Source organism: Buteo buteo, chromosome 15 (genome assembly GCF_964188355.1).
Source record: "Buteo buteo chromosome 15, bButBut1.hap1.1, whole genome shotgun sequence".
NCBI classification, from domain to species: Eukaryota; Metazoa; Chordata; class Aves; order Accipitriformes; family Accipitridae; genus Buteo; species Buteo buteo.
Genome location: NC_134185.1, coordinates 31,460,082 through 31,485,080, shown reverse-complemented (window position 1 = coordinate 31,485,080; position 24,999 = coordinate 31,460,082). Strand labels below are relative to the sequence as shown.

The 24,999-nt window shown below is 39.8% G+C and overlaps 1 protein-coding gene across 10 annotated transcripts in view; it reads left to right on the top strand.

The window, feature by feature from the left end:
• SOS1 (SOS Ras/Rac guanine nucleotide exchange factor 1) overlaps window positions 1-18,499 on the top strand; it is a 53,338-nt gene extending 34,839 nt beyond the window's left edge. For all 10 annotated transcript variants that reach the window (XM_075047001.1, XM_075047000.1, XM_075046996.1 and 7 more), the window contains 13 exons: window positions 86-741; window positions 5,735-5,816; window positions 6,233-6,355; window positions 6,913-7,016; window positions 8,171-8,393; window positions 9,062-9,181; window positions 9,508-9,670; window positions 10,035-10,152; window positions 11,500-11,672; window positions 12,558-12,674; window positions 12,841-13,105; window positions 15,427-15,545; window positions 16,905-18,499. In XM_075047001.1, coding sequence (XP_074903102.1) covers window positions 86-741; window positions 5,735-5,816; window positions 6,233-6,355; window positions 6,913-7,016; window positions 8,171-8,393; window positions 9,062-9,181; window positions 9,508-9,670; window positions 10,035-10,152; window positions 11,500-11,672; window positions 12,558-12,674; window positions 12,841-13,105; window positions 15,427-15,545; window positions 16,905-17,399 — 2,758 coding nt within the window. In that variant the 3' untranslated portion in view covers window positions 17,400-18,499. The remainder of the gene's footprint in view (window positions 1-85; window positions 742-5,734; window positions 5,817-6,232; window positions 6,356-6,912; window positions 7,017-8,170; window positions 8,394-9,061; window positions 9,182-9,507; window positions 9,671-10,034; window positions 10,153-11,499; window positions 11,673-12,557; window positions 12,675-12,840; window positions 13,106-15,426; window positions 15,546-16,904) is intronic.
• The last annotated feature ends 6,500 nt before the right edge of the window (window positions 18,500-24,999 follow it).

Genomic DNA, 24,999 nt, shown 5'->3' with positions numbered 1-24,999 from the left:
TCTTGTGTTTTTGCTGTTATTGGTGGTTGTGGTTTTTAAACACATGTATACTAACAGGCTCCCTTTCTCCCATCCTTCACTGAAGTGAATCTGCATGCCGATTCTATACTCAGCAGATGAAGGGGAAACAGCTAGCAATTAAGAAAATGAATGAAATCCAGAAAAATATTGATGGTTGGGAGGGTAAGGACATTGGACAATGCTGTAATGAGTTCATCATGGAAGGAACACTCACACGTGTAGGAGCAAAGCATGAGAGACACATATTTCTATTTGATGGCTTGATGATTTGCTGTAAGTCAAATCACGGCCAGCCAAGACTTCCTGGTGCTAGCAATGCAGAATATCGTCTAAAAGAAAAGTTCTTCATGCGAAAGGTACAAATCAACGATAAAGACGACACTAATGAGTACAGACATGCTTTTGAAATAATCTTAAAAGATGAGAACAGTGTTATTTTTGCTGCTAAATCAGCTGAAGAGAAAAACAACTGGATGGCAGCACTGATATCTTTGCAGTATAGAAGCACGCTGGAAAGGATGTTGGATGTAACAATGTTGCAGGAAGAAAAAGAGGAGCAGATGAGATTTCCAAATCCTGAGCTTTATAGATTTGCAGAACCTGACTCTGAAGAGAATATTGTGTTTGAAGAAAACATGCAGCCCAAATCTGGAATCCCCATCATCAAGGCAGGAACTGTTGTCAAGCTCATTGAGAGGCTGACTTACCACATGTATGCAGGTGAGGCACTGCATTTATATAGCCAAAATTCAAGGTGGTGACTAGTTTGTGCTTCTCTTTCTGTGTTAAATACATGTAGCAAAACATATAAAGTGTGTGGAAAGCAACTGTGCTTTGCAGTGTACATATTCTAACATGCTTTTTGAGTTAAGGTTTTGAGATCTAAATATGTACCGCTGTAGCAGTTAAAAATATGAGTCCTGTTTTGCTGAATGTAGTGGGGTATGCATGTGCCTAACGTTATTCTCATGCAAGGGACCAGAGGAGGTGGAGGCCTGCAGGAATTGTGCTCTAGACAATATTTTTCCTGTATGCCCCAAGCTACAGGAACTACCGTCCCTCGAGACTTCCAAAGCTGGGTGGCACATGGAGCACCAGCATTGTGGGGGAGAATTATGGGCCCAGTGTTTTCAGTTAAGGGTTGTACTCTTATCAACTATTACCTGTGTCCATGCAGGCATGTAATGAAAAGACCAAATATCAGCTTGCCAGAAGCAGTCACTTGTGTAATTTGGCCTTGGAACTTCACCTTAATCAGAATATCAGTGGAAACTTGATTTAAGGACTTTTGACTTCAGGTTTCTGTTTGTGTTGAAGACATCGAAGGCATTTATGTGATCATCCAGTCCAACTTCAGTGTGTGGAGTTTTTATTGATAATTTTCCAGGATTTTCATAAGCTGTGCTGAAAAGCATGGGCTTGGGTTTTGGGTTTGGAATTGTTGTTATTTTTTTGATTCTACCTGTATGTCAGTTATTCTAAAACTTCATGCATCTTGGTAGTAGTGCTTCTCATGTTCAACTATAGATTCTTTTCTCCCCCCCCCCTTTCTTTTTACTCTTTATACTCTGATTATCCTAAATTATTGTTCTGCAGCACACTCCTGGGTACGCCGCATAGACCAGGAATATTTGCTTGGAAGAAGTGGGGAGTAAGCAGAATATAATTAGTGCAGTTTAGTGCTCTTGTTTGTTTTTAAAATGCTTGTATTTACATCTTTTTACTCCATTACTTTTATTGCTCTTCTCCACATTTCCTTCAGTTGAGCTTTCCTGACATTTATTAGAAACCCAAATGCAATATCGTGCTGGCAGTTTTTACCAGACCAGTTTTGTGCCTGTCTTCATTTTCTTGTAATTTTATAAACTTTTAGCTCTTGGCTTCGAATTTTAACAGGCATGATTTATGACATAATCTTATGGTTTTGGAAGTTAAAATAAAACAATTCAGCCTTAGAGAAAGGAAGATTCTTTTTTTCTTTTTTTTTTTTAAAGCTAGCATTGTATTTGGCAGAGAATGAGCAAAAATAGTACTTCATTAGTGCCCTTGTGAACATTTGCTTTGCTTTGGCTAACTTACATGCCATCAGGAATTGCCCTTTCCATACGCACTGGGACTTTGGTTCCGTAGCCTTGGTGTTGCTCCAGGTGCTAGCAGTGCTCTCCATGCATCGGCTCTGTCCAGGGAGCCACAAACTACATTCTCCAGTTCCATAAACCAGAAAGGCCTGTTTTTAAAGAACATGTGGCTTGTTGAAATAAGTCTCTTGTATTGGTTTTTTGCATCTGCATGTCTTCTTGGCCTTTCTAGCACAAAGGACATCAAGGAAGAACTCAGATCGACTGATAAGATCCACCTTCTTTCACAGTCATTTAAATCCCTGCTTGTAACAGCCCCTATTTAATAAAGCTTGAAGTAGGTTGCCTGAAGCCTAACGTTGTAGGTATGTGTGACATTGACCAAACTATTGTATGGCAAAACTGAGACCATGCGTACTGTGAGATAGGCGGAGAGTCTTTGACCAAAAGAGTAAAAATACTTGTGATGTATTTAGCCTCTTTGTAGCCTTAAAGATCTTAGTGCAACATACATGGACCTGATGCTGAATTGCTAGCTTGCATGTCATTTCTCAGCACTCTTTCATTCTATAACTTCTGTTTTATAATTGGTTTTCTGTGAGGAAAAATGTCATCGTTCTAACTATTCTGTACTGTATTTTCCAGGGGAACAAAGAAGTAGAGATATAGTGACTCAGCCAAAAAATGCTCTGTTGTACAGGAAACAAGGTCCATTTACTAAGTAAATCATTCAGTGTTTTGTTGCATTTTATGAGATGCAGTGAGTAGGGCAGCAACTTTCCATAGTAACCCTTTAGCTCCTTTTGTACACTTATCAGCTGAGTTCAAGGCTTCTGTTTTGCTTGGAGATGTGGGAGGATGAGTACTCTGGTGATGTCTAGCCCAACAGCTACAGACTGTAGAATTGCTTTTCTTGCCCCATGTAGGACTGTGTATGCGTGATTGTAATCTTAAAAGAATTTATTGACTTTATATTCATATGTCAGAATAGCAAGCCCTTACTTTTCTGAGGTGACTTTTCTCAAATATGGTGTGACTGGTTATGGCAGCCCTTGATCTGACAGTCTAAAGACAGTATTTACCATAGCTGTGACTCTTCTCTTGTTTATCTTTGTAGGTCAAATAATATAAGGTACAATGAACGGATATAATTGCAGAGGTAGTACCAATTTGTTGCAAGTAGCCGAGGAGCAGTTCAGTTAGTTGCAAATTGAGGAGTATATGGGCTGTGTTCAGACAGTGGTCAAATCGGGTCTCAACTTTTTTGTCATCTGTGAAGATCCACACAGTCTGTCTCATTTGTAAATAGGGGTGTTGGACCTTTTCATTTTCTTCCCTCACCTCCTGACAATGCACAAACCAGCTTACCAGCTGAAATACTTCTCTTTCAATGTGGAACAGGGACAGCCCGGTAGCCTAGCTCTAACAAAGCCGTGAGTAGGAGGCATCCAGCCACCGTGATTGCTGGGGCAGGAGGACGGCCCTGACGGCCACCTGGCTGCAAGGTGCGGGAGACTGTCCAAACCATCCTGCCACAGAGCAGTAAAATAGGGAGAAACCTCCTCTGCAAAAGCAGCTTTCCATATATTTTTACATGAGAGAAACTGCCCTTCGATTAGAAATTCAGGTTCTGACACTATTTGCATATTCTGGTGGGTTTCACTTGTTCGAATGTGTTTCTGTGTTCATGATCTCCTCCTTTGCGCAACTCTTGTTTAAAGGCAGCTGGGTTAGGTGGTACCAAGATTTGAAAGTTGTGGCATTTTTTTTTTTATCTATAGGGCAGTGCTCTTCTATTTTTAAAGCTTTGATATGTTAAGAGTGCTTGTGCGTCATCGTAGTGTCCGTTTCCTTTCTTAAGGAATTCAAGGGTGATTATTTATAAATCCTTGTAGAACAAGTTATTGTTCTTTTTTAGCTTTCAAATTGGCTGTATTGAAGAGAGAATTATCACACGAGCAGACATCCTGACTAACTAGTGTTGTCTGTATTTTTTTTAACACTCATATATTGTACACTATTTTGAGTTACAGATTTTGCTAGTAAGATAACAAGGTTAGATTTGGTTTTCTGATCTACTCTATTTGAAATTCAATATGTATTGTGGATTTAAACACTGACCCTACCTGTAAATAACAATAGCTATGACTCAGAGCTTGCAGTGATCTGAAAATGTTAATTGCCATGGAGGCTTTCTTTTTCATGTAGAAAAAATCTATTTAGGGTGGATGCTGTGTACAGAATACAAGCTGTGAAAACATGAGTTACTGTGCTTACTTCTGTACTTGTTTTTTAGGAAAACAAAAATTGTATATTTTCGTGATGAGGTTGATGGGGACAGGGATGACATGCTTTGTGCAAAAGGATATGGAGTTTTGCCTTTGAAAAGGATTTTAGTCTGTACAGTTTCAAGGAGAGGTGGGAGAGGCGTTACGATAAGAAAAACAGAGTAATGAAGGACATAGGGATGGTAAAGCAGAATAGCCAATTGTTTAAGAAATGGGAATTCGCATAGAACAGAAATGCAAGGAAATGCTGTGTTACACAATACACGGTTAATCTGCGTGACCCATTGCAGTAAACTGTTGCCCAAATGAAGAGCTTAGTAGGATCTAAGAAAGGTAGAATGTTCATTCAAATGGAAAAGAAGCTGGTAAATAGTTAAGGAGGGTTTTAAAAAAGCTCTTAAAACCCCATATTCCAGGAAACAAGTCTAATGGCTTAATAAGTGTTAGGTCAAATAATGTAGGCGGGTTTTTTCTTCATTACAGCACATAGAAACTCTTGCTTCAAGTCCTGTGTGCTCCTCTTCAGCCACTCTGTGTTAGAAAAATTACCATTTGGGGTTTGTTTTTAAAATCTGTATATGGATTTAATATGCAAAGCCATTGCAACCCACTCATTAATTTTGTTCAGTCATAACAGTGTTAACCTTGTTTCTAGTCAGCTCTGTGCAGTGCCAGCGTGCTGTCGCTGCATTTCCTCATACTTGAAAACAAATGGTTTTGCTTTTGTAATTAAGGGAGACACTTTGGTTTTCTGTTTTGAATATTTGCTTGTTTTTAAAACTCACTTGAGTATTTTAAATGAACTGATATGTAATCTGTTGATTTTCTTGAAGTGAAATAAATATAACCTCAAAAGTATAGCTGTCAGCTGAAAAAATACCTAGCCTGCCTTCAACCACGACTTGTTATCAGTTGTACCAGTTTAGGGAAAACGTTCTTCCCTTGAAGAGGCTATTTCTATCCAATGCAAAGTTAGTCGCTGTGTCTTTTGAGTTATCTTGTCCCAATCATTGTCAAAAACAAAGTTGTTTACTAGATGGCTCATAAATAAAATAATCTACTCATTATTTTCAAAGTTCTTGAAAAAAATTCCAGTCTTTTAATAATTGAAGCAGAAGAAAAAGTCATTGTTTTGAATTTTCAACCATAAAAATTGTTTTGAATTTTGATTTGTAGTGCTATTTTAAGAGGTTCTGAATTGTTACCAAAGCAGTTTTGGTTTACATCATCTTCTCTGTAAATTGATAGGCTGGCATCCTTAATTTTAAAGGATACTTAAAGTTATTTTGAAGTATAAAAAAAATTAGGTAATTGCTGACATGAGCATAAAATTATTCTTTGTCTTAGATCCCAACTTTGTTCGGACTTTTCTCACAACATATAGATCCTTCTGTAAACCTCAAGAGTTGCTGAGTCTGCTAATAGAAAGGTATGCCACCGTTAAAAATATTGTTCATACAAAGTGCAATTTTAATTTTTTTTTTATTATTATTTTTACTTGGAGTAGAGTTTGTAAGATTCTTGTTTTCCAGTTGGTTTTGATTCACTCCAAACACTTTTTAAAAAGTTGTCAAATTCAAGGATTGCAAGTGAAATGTGCGAGTTATATCCAGAAGCTTTAGGACTGTTCAGGTAGCTGCAGTAACTTCCAGCATCCCATGGTTTTGTCTTTGAAATCTGTATTATTATTGAATTTAGCAAATCTTCATATGTGCTTACCAAGATTCTGACATGTGGAAACGTTCTGAATTTCTAGCTATCTTTAATCAACATCTTATTCATGCATGCTGTGAGCAAGATTAGTGTTAATAGGAGCCTAGTGCTTATACCCATCTTCTGTGCTAGATTTGAAATTCCAGAGCCTGAGCCAACAGAAGCTGATCGTATTGCTATGGAGAATGGAGACCAGCCTCTTAGTGCAGAGCTAAAAAGATTTAGGAAAGAGTACATTCAGCCTGTGCAGTTACGGTGAGTATTTCATCAGTGTGAGCCAAACTGACTTCCTTTAAGTCTTTTGAAGTACCATCTTTTGGATCCAGTGGCTCTTTGATACCAGCAGCCTTTCTTGTAGATGCCTTGATAGAGAGTGTGCATGGGCAGTCAGCCATTTTGACCTTGCTACTTGAAAACCTGGTGGAAATTCGAATTCATGGCATGAAAAGACTTGGGAAAGGCTTGTGCTGGGTTTTAGACTATAGTGTGCAAATTACTTTCTTCCACTAGCCATTTTTTTTTTAATTCATGTTTCTGCAAGGCTATACAGTGTAAGCGTGCCACAAAGGCGTAGGCAGAGAACTTTTTAGATAATGTTCTTTTTATGAACAATAGCATTATTCTGACTTCTTTAAATTTAAAGTAGAAAAATGCTTATAGCTGGTTGCTGGTGAAATGCAAACAGTAGAATAATTGCATTTGGTCTGCTGATTCTGATACTCCTGTGAGCCCTCGCCTACTAAAAGCCTTGAAATGCTAGACATGAAGATACACCATATTGTAGAGTGCTTACTTATCCTTTACTTTTGCAGAGTATTAAATGTATGTCGACACTGGGTAGAACACCACTTCTATGACTTTGAAAGAGATGCGGATCTTCTGCAACGTTTGGAGGAATTCATTGGAACAGTAAGAGGTACTTATGGTTTCTTAAATGCTGGCATTTATAAAGCATCCCTTTTCGAAGGTATGGAATAGGATCATTTTTCCTTTCACTGAGCAGATAAAGAAAAACAGGACTGACTGCCTATTAAATACTACACAAAGAACATAAAATAAACCTTAATTTAAAAAAAAACGGAAAACAAACTATTATTGGAAGTCTGGCCCCTGTTCAGAACAAAGAATGTTATTTACATCCTGATAAATCAGTATTGGGTTTGTTGTAAAGGGACTGAAATAATGCAAAATAGTAAGTAAGAACTGAGTAATGATCAGGACAGAATAACTGCTTTGATTGCCCTCCTAAACTATACACAGGGGTAATTTTTGTAGAAGTTTGATGGTGGAAACCACTATTTCTTTGAAGCAAGGGTTTTCCAGCTGTTTCACAGTGCATGTTAGACCTGTAGGACACCTTCCAGTTGTGATTCTACAGCTCTTTCCTGTTACCTTGTAAGAAAAACTGAGACAGCTACAGGAGCAGTTTGTAGGAAAATATTATGTTAGAGAAGTATTTAATGGTTATTTAGCAATTAAGAAGAGGGGGAGAATTAGTTTAATGTGGATTACTGGTAAATTTTCAATGGATTTGCTATCTTGTGCCTGAAATTCTTATGGTGTAGAGCTAAACAGGCATTTGGCCTTTGGGTTTTATTGTGAGCTTTGATGCTAAATGCAGTAGAGGGAGAAGCTTTTCCCTGTTTGTTATTTTGCCCTTCTGTGGTTCTATGGTAGGAGTGTACTTTTGCACAAAGTATAAAGTTCAGGGTGTTTACAGAAGTGCATTTTTGTCAAGAGTTCCCATAAACTCACTGCAAAGTCAGAAAAGAAAGGAAAACACCTGATTTGGAGCAGGAACCTAATTTGAGTGTTCTGAATTGTGCTTGCTCAACTTCAGTTGTTCTGAACTTGGCATGCTCAGCATTGGCTGTTGAGGAATTCTTTATAAGTTCAAATGCTTTGAGGCTTGTGTGAGAACACCACTTAAGTAAGCACTTCTAAAGAATATATGCTTGCTTTAATTTAGTAGGTTTGGGGTTTAAATCCAAAGATTTCTCAATTATACTGACCTCTTTGAAAAAACAATATTAAGACTAACTAAATAGTAATTTTCTCTCTGTGTGCCAGGCAAAGCGATGAAGAAATGGGTTGAATCAATCACAAAGATAATCAACCGGAAAAAGCAGGCACAAGCCATTGGGCCAAGTCACAACATTACTTTTGAGAGCCCACCTCCGGCGATTGAGTGGCACATAAGCAAACCAGGACACGCAGACACTTTTGACTTGCTCACTTTGCATCCAATAGAAATTGCTCGGCAGCTCACTTTACTTGAGTCAGATTTTTACAGGTAACTTTCCTCCATTGAAAAACACATGACACAAACCAAAATATTCTCCAGCATGAAATTGTTTCTGCGGGCCCCTGCTGTGAAGCCCCACGGTAGGTCAAGGGACTTTACCAATGCTGTATATTAATTGCTATTTTTTCAGAAAAAATTTCAAAAAACAGTATCTGTCTTATCCTCCCCAAGTTAACATGCAGTACATGTGACTGATGCGTACTGTTAATTGCATTGTGCTGCAGGTTTCTCTTGATATTTTCCGAGTAGGTCAACCTTTAAGAAGTATGAACATTAATCAAATGAGTTTTCTTCATATCCTAGTTTGTGGAGCAAATTATGGACCGTGTCAGATCTTACCAGCTGTCTGTGAGAGGTTGTTCAGGCGTTGGAAGCTCACATTTTATTATGGTGAATGAGATGTAGACTTCATTCTTCATTTAGATAAACAGAGATGGTTAATAGTCACATAAATTAAGAAATATTTACACACTAAAGAATAAGCATAGAAATACCAGTCACTTAGTCGTGTGGGGAGCCTAACATTACAGAAGAGAAGTGATACCTTAAGAATATATTTCCAAATATTAATTCCAAATTCACTGGAAATAAAGAGGTTTGGGGAAAATAATATCTTCTTTCCTGCTTTTAATTATTTTTGATGCATCTTTTTCTAGAGCTGTGCAGCCATCTGAACTAGTTGGAAGTGTGTGGACAAAGGAAGATAAAGAAATTAATTCTCCCAACCTTCTCAAAATGATAAGGCATACAACTAACCTCACTTTGTGGTTTGAAAAGTAAGTGACTTTCATGAATCTGCACCTACTCCATTTCTGGACATTTACAGTCCATTCAGAAGTATACTGTGAAAAATTCTGTTCTGGGAAAATTCCAGTTCTAAGTCACATTTAGATGCTACAACTGGTCCCTGCGAGAATTTTACCATAATGGTCTCAGCTTTTTATTCTTAGAATATTTTCAAATGTTTATTCTCTAAACATTTGCAAAACCATGTCAAGTAATTTGATAAACTTTTCATACTTGTTTGTGTTACAACTTAATATTTGATTTTGGAAAACTCACGAACGCTTTAATACAAAATCAAATGTTCTTGTGTATTTAGATGCATTGTAGAAACAGAAAACCTAGAGGAAAGAGTAATTGTAGTGAGCCGGATAATTGAGATCCTGCAAGTTTTTCAAGAGCTAAACAACTTTAATGGTGTCCTTGAGATTGTCAGTGCTATGAACTCCGCAGCAGTATATAGGTTGGATCACACATTTGAGGTACAGTGAAATGTTTCCCATTTTTGGTATGGAAGTATAATGCAGTGCACCTTAGCTACACTAAAAGCCTGTCTGTTCAATAAGCATGTCCTTCAAAGAAGGAGCAAGGAAGGTAAATCCCCCAACAAATTAATCAATCGGGGTGTAATAGAGAGGGTTTTTTTCTTAGTTTCAGAAGCAAGAAATCATCCTCACGTAAGAAAGGCAGAAAAAGGTAGCAAGATCCTGAGGTGGTGGGGCACTGTCCTCGTGGTCACTGACTTAAATATATCACTATATCACTGGGAGACCGTTACTCTCAGTATTGTTGCTGGGCTACACCTTTACTCTGTCTTTCCAAACAACCTGTTTCATCTCTTTTTAGCAAATTCCAAGTCGCCAGAAGAAGATACTAGAAGAAGCTTATGAGCTGAGTGAGGATCATTATAAGAAATACTTGGCAAAACTCAGGTCCATTAATCCTCCTTGTGTGCCTTTTTTTGGTAAGTACATTTGGTTTGAATGAGCTGTGTCATGCATGAACGTTTGGAAAGTATTGAGTTAGGGCACTAAACAGAGTATGAGAAATCAGTTTTAAAAGGACAGTTGGGTTTGAATTTCAGGTGCCCAGACATTAATTGCATATATGTGAAAGAAAAATTAAAAGTGACTATTAATTGCAGATGTTATTTGCAGTAAAAACAAGTATATCTGTGATATCTTATTTACATATTTACTCATTTTTACTTTGAATGTGGTTTGAACTGTGTTGTGACCATAAATGCCTTAAATGGAAGGTGTTCACATTAGAAATATTATTGCCACTAATTAGTAGAGAAAGAAGGAATCCCTTCCTCATCCAAGAACTAAAACTAGAGTTTTAATTTTTATAGTTTCTTATAACTAGAGTCTTATTTCTATTAAAAAGTCTTATTTCTATAAAAACAGGGTTTGGGAAAAAAGTCTCTTCTTTATCATCAGACTTAACAGTTCTTCTTTCAAGTAGATTGCTTGGAATTTCTGACGTTTAGCAAACTGAAGTTAAGCACATGGCATTCCTGTTCTTCAGCAAGCTACTTGGAAGTTTGCTGAAGATCAGTTCTAACTCTGGACATTACACTTGCCCAGCATGAGCTTCAGGCCAAAACTGAAAGAAAATAGTGTGATGGCTTTTTTGGCCTTTTACAGATTGAGGAAAGATATACTCCAGAGCTCTGCAAAGAATGATAAGATCAACTAAGAAACCTTCTGTCCTGCTTCAGAGATGAGTAGAGGTTAACAGGATCACATGTGAATAGCTTCAGTTATTTCTCTCAAGTTGTACTTAGAAGAGTCATAATGACAGTTCTGATATATTATCTGTGGACTTGAGAGCACTCTTTTCTCTCTAATCTTCAAATGATTTGGTGCAATTATGAAGCCAGGAGTGGAGAGTGGAACAGAAGAATAAAACCTGAAAATAATTTTTTGGAGCTTAGCAGGGGTCTCTAATGGACTAGAGCTGAATGAGGCAGAACAGTTGAGAGAAAGCACTTGAGTTCAGCATACTCTTGTCTTGCAAAATGCAGGTAGTGTTCAGTTGCTTGAGCTTCCTAAACAGTAGGAAGATGCATAGACTTTGAGATTTTGATGCAAAAAAGAAAGCTTTCTGGAAGAGGCATATTAAAATATTTAAATTGTTGCCCATATTTGAAGATTAGGTGAAATTCTCTTATTGACCCCAACAGATAGTTTTTCTAAATAATTAGAGCGCACAAATTAAATTCTTTAAGAATTCTTTGTGTTCCAGTCATGTGACTTCCTCCTTGTTTTGTACTATATGCTGAGAACCTGTTCTGTATGCTCTTTAGGTATTTACTTAACTAACATTTTGAAAACGGAAGAAGGCAACCCTGAATTTCTAAAGCGACATGGGAAAGAACTTATAAACTTCAGCAAGAGAAGAAAAGTAGCTGAAATAACAGGAGAGATACAGCAGTACCAGAACCAGCCATATTGTTTAAGAGTGGAATTTGACATCAGGGTAAGTGGCGTTATTTCCTTGAGTCCATGCACTGAGCTACTTTTGTGGTGACTGTCAGCTAATAGACCATAAGGATAGACTGAGTTCACATAGATTCAGTTGGACGGAATCAGAGACGAGCAGAAGGCCTGTCATAAAATCGCTCTCAGGCCTCACTGTAGGAAAGGGCAGAAAGCTCAATGCTTGCAGTTTGGTCGGTTTGGGGTTTTTTTTTTTCCCCCATCTATTGGGGTGTTGGTAGATAGATCTTCTTACTGACCAGTGTTAAACAGGAACAAAACTACCAGATTCTCACCGTCCTTCACTCAGTTGCATTAATTTGTCCAGTGAGCCCAGTTGTCTTTTTCCTCCTCTGTTACACTGCCTTTATGTTTCCAGGTTTACCTGATAGCACTGTGTTTACATCATGTGTTGGCAGTGATGATGCTCACATTTTTCTTTCTTCTGGCATTTGTTCTCCTTGGTCTGTGGTGTACTCTAAGCAGTCCTCTCTCTGTTTGCTTTCCTTTCTTCCTTTCTTTTCTTTTTTTTTGTCTTCTTTTAGTCTTTTTTTTTTTTTTTAGCAGTCTTCCCTGCATCAGTGTAAATATGGACTACATACAGCTGCTTCTGAAGGTGTTTGAGCTAACCTGGTCTAATTTTTGCGCTGCAGAAAGTATTTTGGGTAGTTGCACAGTTGGTTTTCAGGCCAAGCATAGCAGTAGCAATGCCCAGCAAAGGGCTGGCAACAAACAGACTTAATAACTTAAAAATCTATCATTACTTCTGACTCCAGCATTTTCTCTTTTTTTGGAACAGTTGGGATCATTTGTGCAGTAGAAACAAACAGTGCTAGCTACTAAGAAGTAGCTTAGCTGACAAGTTTTCTACCTTCTTGTATTTCAGAGATTTTTTGAAAACCTGAATCCAATGGGAAACAGCATGGAGACAGAATTTACAGATTATCTGTTCAACAAGTCACTAGAGATAGAGCCACGAAATGTCAAGCCTCCACCAAGATTTGTTAGTATTCAAGGTTTTTTTTAATTTTTTATAAGTATGCTTACATTTGTCTTTCACAGATAGCAGAAGTCATTTTAGATCTCTAACTTCATAAACATGAAGCTACATTTAGGTGATCTTGTGGCCTTTTGATTTTGTTTGATATTATCTTTTTTTGTCATTTCAGCCCAAAAAATACAGCTATCCTCTCAAGTCCCCAGGTGTTCGTCCCTCTAACCCAAGGCCAGGTACCATGAGACATCCTACACCCCTGCAACAGGAGCCAAGGAAAATTAGTTACAGCCGCATCCCAGAGAGCGAGACTGAAACAACAGCATCTGCACCAAATTCTCCCCGAACACCTTTGACACCTCCCCCTGCTTCTGCTACTTCAAGTACTACAGATGCCTGCAGTGTGTTTGACTCAGATCCTTCAAGTCCTTTTCATGCAAGTAGGTGTTAATAGATAGTCTACCAAGAATGTGCATATTAGCTTTTGTGGTGTTAAACAGCTGAAATCATGTTTAGCCTTCTAAAGTGAGTATAGGAATAGTTGCTTTTGTCCCCTTGCGGCAGCAAAAACTTTCAGTGTGTTTTATTCCTTTTTTTTTTTTTTAAACTAAGGTTTTATTGTAAAGGGAGAAAGGGAGCAGAATTAGGTGTGTTACATAGATAGCATTACCTGTCTTTGGAGAAAGTGTCAAAACAGAAGGCAGAGATATATCACTAGTGCCCATATATGTCCCAAACAAACATTTGTGGGATTTGCTGCCATATATATATATATGTGGTGAATGTATTCGGTGAGTATCTGTTTAGTGAACAATGAGAATAAAAATGAATGTTTTATGGGTGCCTTATTCTGCTGTCTGCCATTCCCAATTGGTTTCAGTGCACATGGATGGTTTTCCTGCAGAACTTAAAATCAGTATTGCCCTGCTTTAAATCCATTGGGACCTACTACACCTATTTTTCTTCTGTCTTCATCAACATACAAGGTAGCTCATATTTTATGGTGTGCTTTCAGTAATTGATAGTGGATATTAGCCTCCTTTCATGGATGAGGGCTTTCAAACGAAGTACAAGGTTAGTCTTGTGTTCAGCTGGTTGCCACTAGGAGGTGAAATAACTTGCTAAAAGCAGAAGTTGCTTAGCAGAGCAGTGACATTTCAGTGTCTAAGCCAGGTCTCTGGAATACCTCTTCAGAAGATATTTCTTCTTTGTTGGGTTGGCCCATCAATTGCAGGTTCAGGATACTGTTTTAGTGCTGTTGTGATACAAGAACAACTTTGTGGTGTGGTTTTGGTCTTGAGGATTACTTAAGAATGTAGAATCATAGAATCATTTAGGTTGGAAAAGACCCTTAGGATCATTGAGTCCAACCATCATCCATGCCCACTAAACCATGTTCTGGAGTACCTTGTCTACATGCTTTTTGAATACCTCCAGGGATGGTGACTCAACTACTTCCTTGGGCAGCCTGTTCCAGTGTCTGACAACCCTCTCAGTAAAGAAATTTTTCCTAATATCCAACCTAAATCTCCCTTGCTGCAACTTGAGGCCATTTCCTCTCATCCTATCACCAGCCGCCTGACAGAAGAGACCAGCACCCACCTCACTACAACCCCCCTTCAGGTAGTTGTAGAGAGCGATCAGGTCTCCCCTCAGCCTCCTCTTTTCTAGACTAAACAGCCCCAGCTCCCTCAGCCGCTCCTCATCAGACTTGTGCTCCAGGCCCCTCACCAACTTGGTTGCCCTTCTCTGAACACGCTCCAACACCTCAATGTCTTTCTTGTAGTGAGGGGCCCAAAACTGAACACAGCACTCGAGGTGTGGCCTCACCAGTGCCCAGTAAAGGGGGACGATCACCACCCTGCTCCTGTTGGCCACACCATTTCTGATACAGGCCAGGATGCCGTTGGCCTTCTTGGCCACCTGGGCACACTGCTGGCTCAAATTCAGCCGGCTGTCAACAAACACCCCCAGGTCCTTTTCCGCTGGGCAGCTTTCCAGCCACTCTTCTCCAAGCCTGTAGCGCTGCATGGGGTTGTTGTGACCCAAGTGCAGGACCTGGCACTTGTCCTTGTTGAACTTCATACAATTGGCCTCGGCCCATCGATCCAGCCTGTCCAGATCTCTCTGTAGAGCCTCCCTACCCTCAAGCAGATCGACCCTGCCTCCCAACTTGGTGTCGTCTGCAAACTTGCTGAGGGTGCACTCAATCCCCTCATCCAAATCATTGATAAAGATATTAAACAGAACAGGGCCCAACACCGAGCCCTGGGGAACACCATTTGTGACCCGCCGCCAACTGGATTTCACCCCATTCACCACAACCCTCTGGGCTCGTCCAGCCAGCCAGTTTTTCACCCAGCGAAGAGTACACTTGTCCAAGCCATGAGACACCAGCTTCTCAAGGAGTATGCCATGAGAGACAGTGTCAAAGGCCTTGCTGAAGTCAAGGTAGATAACGTCCACAGCCTTTCCCTCATCCACTAGGTGGGTCACCTGGTCATAGAAGAAGATCAGGTTGTCATGTGCAGGAACTGATGGCCACAGAGATGATTGCAGTTCAGAAAAGCAGTTTGTATGGAAGCTGAAAGTTAGAGGGCTGTTTCATTGTCTTTCTTTAACACCTTGATTCATGCTGCTTTTTATGAGCGATTGCTTTATTATATATGACACCTTTATTGGCAGCAATAAAGGAAATACACCAAGTCAAATGAAAGTTCATCATTATCAGGACTTTTTTTTTTTTTTTTACATCCGCTAGGATCTGCTTCTGTGTCATCCATAAACTTTACCAAAAATTCAGATGAAGCTCATGTCCCCCCTCCGGTTCCTCCACGAAGACGACCAGAGTCTGCCCCAGCTGAATCCTCCCCATCAAAAGTAAGTAAGGAGAAAAAAGGGCATTTTTTCTGGGAGCAAAGGGCAGGGTATGATAGAAGAGTAACTCTTAAAGATAGCACAGATATTTTTGAAGAACTGTTGTGAAATAGTAAACAGCCATGTTTTTCAGGCCTTCACAGCTCTGCCTCACTATGTCCTGATCCCAAACAAATGAAAATTAACAAATGGGACCTAAATTTAGGGTTAGAAATGTCTCTTGTCTACCAATCTGCTATGCTCAGGCCCTTACATTGCCTGTGAGAACTTGAGGCTTCAGGCAGATGTTTCCATCTGTGATAATTGTCCCAGGGTATCAATTTGGGGTGTATGAGTGGGGGTGAAGAACTGAAGAACAGTAATGATGGAAAGTGACGTACACACCTCAGTCCTCTTGAAAAGGTTCATTGGAATATTTGACCCCGATGCTGTGGCGCTCAGTGCTTGCTTTCTCTTCTTGATTACCTGTCCTGTCTGCCTGCCTGCTTGAGCCATTGCTACATTTTCCTTTTGCATTTATCTGGCATTTGGGATCTGATCCGGCCTTTGTTGCAGACAGTGTCAAATGTCTTTATTTCAGTGGGAGCTGGTTTGTGACTTCAGAGAACTGGGTGGATTTGAAAATCCCACTCAAAATTACTTCGGAGCATGTATGTCTTTGAAGAGGGCTTGTATATGGCTCTTCAGCAAGTTGTTATTTTCAGACTACAGGTGACTATGCTGTCAGCCAGCAGAGTTTAACACATCACGTTCCTATCAAAATGTAATTGAAAACATCATATACGTGATAGGGTGTTGGAGACTAATTACTCTGTCACTGTGGTCTGCAGCCTGGGAACTGTTCACTTCAATAATTCTGGCTACTTAATTCCATCTTCTGAGTGTAGTTTATTTTTTTCCCTGTTCAGCATCACCTGCCTCTCCCTTTTCCTCATTTTCTTGGAGAAATATCTGGTGTTATTGCCCACCCCAGGTACTTGTTACTGGGGAGGTGGTGGAAGATATCCAGACCTATGCAGCAAGCAGACCTGGAACTAGCATCGAAATTGTTGCTTTGACCATTCTTTGCCTTGCCTTTGTCCCACTCTGCATCTTCATTCCTTCCATCCTTGGCTGTTAACTCATGTATTGATACAACCCTGCTCTCCCCCTGCACATCTGTGAGAAACATGTTTTTCAGGTGTCGCCACTCCCTTTTGCTTCCCTACTCCCCATCTTCATTCTGCACCTGCTTGCTGTGCCTCCTCTTTAACTGGATAAGAGCAATCTGCGGGGCAGAAGCTCTGCTTCCATTTCACAGCAGGGTCCTGTTCTTTACTGCCACTCTAAAATTTTATTGAATTAAATGTTTGTGTACCTCAGATTACTTCTGCGCACCTGGACAGCCCACCAGCAATCCCTCCTAGGCAACCAACGTCTAAAGTGTATTCACCAAGGTACTCAGTGCCTGACCGTACCTGCATCTCTGACCCTCCTGAAAGCCCTCCTGTGTTACCACCACGAGAACCTGTGCGAACTCCAGATGTTTTCTCTAGCTCACCACTACACCTCCAACCCCCACCGCTGGGGAGAAAAAGCGAACTTGGTAACACCTTTTTCCCAAACAGTCCATCTCCATTTACTCCCCCTCCCCCTCAGACACCTTCTCCACATGTAGCACGGAGGCATCTTCCATCACCACCTTTGATACCGCAGGACATGGACCTCCATTCTGTTGCTGGACCACCTGTTCCTCCACGACAAAGCACTTCTCAACATATCCCAAAGCTTCCTCCAAAAACTTACAAAAGGGAGCACACACACCCATCGATGCATCGAGACGGACCACCGTTGCTGGAGAATGCTCACTCCTCCTGAACTGTCCCTTGTACTGGGAGTTGCATTTTCGAGGTGCTACGTCTGTTGCTGGCAATGGATGCACTGAACCTGGTGATGTCAAGGAGTTGGGATGTGTATGCCAAACACTAAAGACTCTCCAATAGATTGGAAATGCAGTGTACAGAAATGGAATTGCAAAAACGGACATTCTAGTGGAAAAACCGGTTAACTTGCTATTCTTGTTTTAGTATGCAGGACATTGTTTTAAAGTAATTGGACAACTGATTGTACCAGAAAACAGACTTGAGAGACTTCTTTGGCCAATGCGCAGAGACTGTGTTTGTGTGATGATCAATAATGTCCAGTACAGGAAGGAAGACAGTCTTGTATCCATCAGTTCCATACAGAGGCACAGTTTTTGGAATGAAAACATTATGCACTTTTTTTAAATCTCAAACAGGGAACTTTATATCCTTCTTAATTTTCCTTTGCTTTACTCCCTGCTTTAAAATACCTTCCTAAAATTATGAGAAGGACTGTGAGGAAGATCTGTGGTACCTAACCGAGCTAGAATTAAGGCAAAGCACTGTATTGCGGTCCTGTTTACAAGTTGTTACAATGAGTAGTAGGGGGTACCTAGGCTTCACCAAAGAGGTACTTTATTATTATTTTCTGAAATATTATGGTGCCAGTTCAAAAATAAATTTTTGCCAGGAAGCATAATGTCTAATTATTGCTTTCTTTAGATAGAGCAGATGAAAGTCTTACATCATTAAGATGACAGCGAATTTTTTTTTAAAGGCAGCACTATCATCTGAAGTAAATATACTGCTACATTTAAAAGACTGTTAATCTCTGCTAAGTTATGTCACGTTCTTTTTAAGGTTTACTGATAATCCATTTCATGGCTAGTAGCTATTCTTTTCCAGTCATGCCATGAAAACATTCACTTGTGAAAAGGAGCACTCACTGGTCAACTTCCATAGCTATTGTCATGTTTTACTAACAATAGATTAATCAGCATACATAGAATTGCCTTGCAGTTGCATAAATCATGTGTATATAGTGAACGTTGCATAAATATACTTGCAGATTGTTTTTAATTTAATTGAAATAAAGATACAGATATGTTTGGCTGACATACGTTAAATTATTACACAGACAAATGTACAACTCAGTTTTTCAGTTAAGCACTGAAGGGGATAAAAGCACGTGTTGTAGTATATATTTTTCCTAGTTCAGTGTAGGTATTTTAGTAATAAGAGTCTAAAGAGAAGTCTGTTTTGGCATGTGTTACAAAGTATTAATTTAGTAATACTTGAGAAGCCAGGTTACTCCCAAAGTGAATTATTATACATTATAAAACTTCTCACATACCTCCTGTATGACACTTGTTATAAAAATTCAAACTTGTATTAATCTTTACAGTAGCTTTCTATGTCCAAAATACACATGATGGAACATGTAATGGTATAAGTATCATGACACGGATTATCTATAAAGCCATGTACTGCTCTTCAACTTGAGACAATACTGTGACAGTAATGCATGGCAGTTATTGGAGAAAAGAAGCTCTATAATCTCCACTACAGTATGTATGTGAAGCGTAAAGTATCTCATCTTCACTTAATATGGCTCACAGGTCACAGTAAAATACTATCACATTTCCTCTTTGGAAGAAGAATACATTTCTGTGTCTTAGAAAGCTGTGTCATTAGAGATGCTGTTAGTTGAATGATGGTAGAAATCACCTTTTTTAATGCTTTCTGCAATGCCATTGATCAGTGCCCCTTGTTCCTTTAGTGTGGTCATTATATTTCAGAAAGCGTTCTGATTTCATCAACAAGAACAGCAGTTTTCATCATAGTCAAATGTTGAAATTTGTCTGTTGTATTCCTTCTCTGATGTCTTTAACAACGTTGTTTTGAAACATTTTCCTGGCAAAAGAAGAAAAAGTGAAGATCTCTAAACTTTGGGTTCAGAGGAAAATATTGTATGGGAGCTTTGTAAAAACCATCAAGCTACAGGAGGCATGGTTTAGGTTATCAATTCTTTGGATGTAAACACAGTGATGGGCATACTGTTGGCAATGTCTTCTAAATTAGTAGCTTGTCAGTGGATTACCAGGGAAAACTCCTTGAATTTAGACTTTCTGATATGTATCCCTTCTTCTGTATGTTCCTGTCTGTGCTATTTTGCAGCCAAGGCAGACGAGGCAGAAGGAATGATAACTGAATCACTGGTTAGGTTGCTCAGCTAGAAGGATAGACCTCACATGGATCCTGCTAATGAACAGATCTCCTGAATGTCAGTAGGTCTCTGTTCCCCGTTGTGAAATGGGGAATGCTGTTTCACATCTTTGTGATTGAGGATACTGGTCAGGTACTCAGAAAACAGGTGATAATGGTCACCATGGAAGAACCTAACTTAAATGTGCTTTGGAGCACGGCAGAATGGGTCAGTCATAGAGTGTACAAATCACAGTGCTGACTCAGCTGCAACTGGGAAAGACAGGTTAAGAATCAAACCTGTTGCATTTAGCATAGGAGTTTTTGAGTACAACTGCTAAGCCACTGATTTGTCTAATGACAGCTTTATTTGTGTTAATAATTATTTAATATGGAATGATGACTTCTTTGGACTATGCTTAAATTAGTGACAATGTTTTTCACATAGAAAATGAAATAATTTTAATGATGCTATCTGTCTCCTTGGTAAAATGACACTGAATGGTCTGGTGTGGCCTGGGATGATGATGTGGCCTGGACAATGAAATATGCTTGTGTGGAAGCTAGGTGAGTTGCTGTATTACTCTACAGTGCTGATGTATGGCTAAAAGTCAGCCTGAACAACTGCAAACAGTGTAGGCAGGGTTACAGAGGTCAGAACTTCATAGGTGCAGTACTTAACAATTTGTGCTTTTTCACCTCTACTTTATATATAGTCTAGTGCAACAGTGGAGCATAACTTGGGTTTGTTCATTTTCTTCCAGAGTGTCATGGTTGTGTGTTAGCTCAGAAAAGCCCTCTGGGAATTCAGAAGTGCTAGGATTCCAAGTGCAAGGTCCTGCACCTGGATCGGAGCAACCCCTGGTATCAATACAGGCTGGGGGATGAAGGGGTTGAGAGCAGCCCTGCTGAGGAGGACTTGAGGGTATGGGTGGATGAAAAGCCAGACATGAGCCGGCAATATGCACTCGCAGCCCAGAAAGCCAACCATATCCTGGGCTGCATCGAAAGAAGTGTGGCCAGCAAGTCCAGGGAGGTGATTCTGCCCCTCTGCTCCACTCTGGTGAGACCCTACCTGCAGTACTGTGTCCAGCTCTGGAGTCCTCAGCACAGGAAAGGCATGGACCTGTTGGAGCGGGTCCAGAGGAGGGACACAAAAACGATCAGAGGGCTGGAACACCTCTCCTGTGAGGAAAGGCTGAGAGAGTTGGGGTTGTTCAGCCTGGAGAAGAGAAGGCTCTGGGGAGACCTTATTGCTGCCTTTCAATACTTAAAGGGGGCTTGTAAGAAAGATGGGGACAGACTTTTTTAGTAGGGCCTGTAGCGATAGGACAGGAGGTAATGGTTTTAAAGCAAAAAAGGGTAGATTCAGACTAGACACAAGGAAGAAATCTTACAATGAGGGTAGTGATGCACCGGCCCAGGTTGCCCAGAGAGGTGGTAGATGCCCCATCCCTGGAAACACTCAAGGTCAGGTTGGACGTGGCTCTGAGCAAATTGATCTAGGTGAAGGTGTCCCTGCTCATTGCAGGGGGGTTGGACTAGATGACCTTTAAAGGCCCCTTCCAACCCAAACTATTCTATGATTTTGCAAGTGCCATGCATTTACTTCTGTTCAGCATGCTGTATGGAAAATCAGCTATTGCGCTGCCTGGTACATGTACGCCAAGGTACATGCTGTTGTCATGACATTCAGCAGCCCCTGTGGAGCTTTTCTGTAACTGTCTGCTAATGGAGAACATTATCCTGCTTTAACATTGATACCGTGGAAGCGTTTGAGTGCTCCATCCTCAAGAAGCCATCTCCAGTATGGGCTAACCTGTTTCTCTAATATGCCCCCTCTTAAATCAGGGAGGGAGATGTCTGTCTCAAGAGTATGTTTATGCTAGTGCACTGGATTTAGATCCTTCAAGATTTAGACTGACATTGTGGGATGTTTAATTGTTTTTCTTCTGTGTGTATCTTAAATGAGACTTTCTGTTGAATTGGGTCTGATTCAAGCTCCGGTCATGTCACTGGAGGTACCACCATTGAAGGTGGTAGATTATTGTGCTTCAGGGAGAAGGCTTTATTTTGTTATATACAAGGAAGTTTCTTTTCAGCCTGAAGAGGTACTGGAACAAATTTGCATCACAGCAGGCTCTGTGGCAACACCAGTGCATTATAATAAACATCAGTTCCCTTCTTTGTGGCTGTTGTCTCAACCTAGTGTGGCATTTTACAGAGGCAGCCTCTGCTACTGGTATTTCTAGCATTGCTGCAATTTAAGCTCAACTAGAAAGAGCCCCTTGTTCATGAGTGTTTGTCTTACAAACTGTATGAAAGTTAAACAAAATGTTTCTTAATGCTTTGCTGCTGTGAGGAGTGCAATTTGCTGCAGTAAAAGTCCCTCCTTGCTTTTTCCAGCCAGCAAGGATGGACTTTTTCAGAAAGACTGTTTTAAGATGATATTAAAAGTTTGCAGATTCTTATGGGTTGTCCCACCACCTCAAAATACCCTTTTTTAGTTGAATTGTCATTTCAAGACCTAGATGATGCATGGGCTGAAGCCTTTGTAGCTCTTATTCATTAAGGAGAGAAACCTGTGGCTCAATGTAGTTGTAAAAACAAAAGCACTTTTAACTTACTTTGTAAATTCCATGCCTTATTTTCCATTAAAAAAACACCCTTAAGTGCATTTTTCTGTCAACTGTGAGCAAATTTCCCTTTTGCCTTCAGTGGAAAATAGTTCATTAAGTAGGTAACTGCTGCAGCATTGTAAGGCAAACAAAGAGTAAGTAACTTTTTTTTTTTACTTTTTTTTTTTTCCCCCCCCTTTTACTTTCTAGCCAGCAAATGTGAAATCCTGTACTGGGTGGCTGAAAAGTTGAAAGGGAAAAATAAAATAAAATATAAAACCATATGCCAGATGCATGACAATTTTAGTAGCTGCCAAATGTGCCTTTTATCAAAGAACATCCGTAATATTTTTAAAAAGAAGGGTAGAAGAAGGTAGACGATCAGGGGTGCATGTTGTTGGAATTGCTTTGGACAAATTTGTTTGAATCTATTTTGGAATAAGCCTTTTTTTATTTGTGAAAAAAACAAATTTTAGGTTCCAATAAGTTTGTTCCAGTACATGTGTACATTTGCCTTTGTTTCATGGCATGGTTACTTGCCAAAATGAGTAAATGTTAAAAGCTATGTCAGTCCAGTTGTAAAAAATAAATAAATAAAATAAAATAAAAAAATAGAGAAGTGGTAAACTTTAGCTGGCACATCTGATGACCTGTGTACATAACTGTCTGTAGGTGATCTTTGTATGCTGTGTCTGCAGTGCTATTCAGATTGCATTTAAGTGAAAATTTAATAGTGGCTGTTACCTTTTGGCATCAAAAGATATGTTCTAAAAAAAAAAAAAAAGAAAAAAAAGCCTTATGTATCCCAGAAGTGTATACTTTTGAATACGTAAGATACACTGAAAGTCCTTGTAGTCTGAGACTGGCTTCCTTAAGCTTAAATACTGTGTGCTTTACATTAAGAACAATCATGAGTCTGCTGTAGATGTAGGTTTTGCTCAGGATAATAAAATATTAAAAGACACGGTAGCTTGTGAGCAGAGGAACTGTATGGAGTAGAAGACAAGAAAGGTGTATGTACAGTAAGGAACACAAAATAGCATCTTTTAACTGTGTTGTTCTCTGCCACAGGATTATTCGTTGTAGGTGTTACTCCAGCTTTGCGGCTTTCTGTTACAACTTACTGCGTGAAAGGATCTGCCATCTATGGGTAAACAGATCTATCTCTTGAATTTTACTGTATGAGGTTTTTAGATAGGTAATTTCATGTAAGACCCTACATTTTGTCCCCTTGTTGAATCAAATCACAGTAAATAAAGGGACATAATGTTTAATATCTCATATCTGGCAATAGGCAAAACATCTGCTTTCAAAGAATGAAGTGAATAAATGAAAACCACTCACAAGTAGAAACTGCTTAATATTCATGGTAGTCTCCTCCATCTAATCCACCCCACAAAACCCACAAAACAAAACAGTGGCCAAACACAGAACTACACGTCCCAGCTCCTCTTCTGTTTAGGCATAAGCAAGGAGCCGTCACAACTGTCTGCAGTTGGGAAAAAGCAACTGGATTCCTTGGAGCCTGTTGAGGTGGTTTTTGCCCTTAGCGAGGAGTATTTGTACTTGTACATGTACATGACTTGTACTGACGTGAAAATACTCTTAAGAACTTGTGAAAGAAGCCAGGATACATTGCAACTCTGGGGAAAAAAAGTAGGAGAAACTGCCTAAGCTATATAAACTTAGAAGTAGCCTCAGTTACACTGGCTTAGAGGAATGAAGTGGTGAGAGGATACGTTTGACCAGCAGTGAAAGTCAAAGTTACCCATAATCTGAGGAGAGTCGGCTGACTTAAGGAGGGAGTGTAGCCGTGGAGAGGTGATCTAGAAGAGTCACAGCCATGATGACAGCATGTCCTGTTGAGGGCTGTCTCAGGTGCTGGCAGTTCCCCAGCAGCTAGCTGATAGGCATGTTCTGCATCCACATGATCGAAAGGGATTTGAGGAGGAAACACCCCAGTAGATTTGCACAAGAGTAAACCTGCATTTGGGCTGTTGATTTAAAACTCTGCTGGCATACTCTAATCTCTGAGACCACTGTCCTCAAGTGACACAACACTGCAGAGAGCTACAGAGCCATAGGAGGAATGCTACACATGCTTGCAGGTGCCACGTGGCATGGGGAGGTCTGAGTACTGCAAGCTGAATTGTCCCCATTTGTGGTGTCATTGTTTAGGACCTGCTGAGAATGTGGCAAGGGTAAGATAGTGTCGATAGTCAGAACTCAAATTCAATTTTTAAAAAAACTTGGTACGTGACAGGTGTTTGTAATACACAGGAAGATATTAAGATCTCTTACAGAGTTGGATAGTTGAAATTACAGTGCTGTGTATGTCAGTGGAGGAAGTTCATGGGATTTTTTTTTTTTTTTTTTGTGAAAGCTCATGTGTCTGTAGCAGAAGGAGTAAAGGAGATGTAGGAAGGAGCTGAAGAAATGTCACAGTGAGCTGCAGCAACAACAGGATCTTGACCAGAAGCCTAGAGAGTGAGTCAGCCGAGTGCTGAGTAAGAGTCTTGGAACCACGTGTATGGAAATGGTCCTCCCACATGACTGTGTGTGCAGTGGAACAGGATTTTGTGAGTAATGTTGCCTCAGAAAGGGACCTGGGAAACATGGCTGATTCAGTGCAAAAGAGACAACAGCGTTATTTAAAAGCAACTTTTATTTGGCACAGGAAGAAACATAATCCAGAGTACACACATACACTAAAGGTGAAGTTGGATCGGATCCTGCAAGAGGTTGTGTGTTTCTGTGTGGTGCTGAGCATCATTCATTTATTTTATTTACATT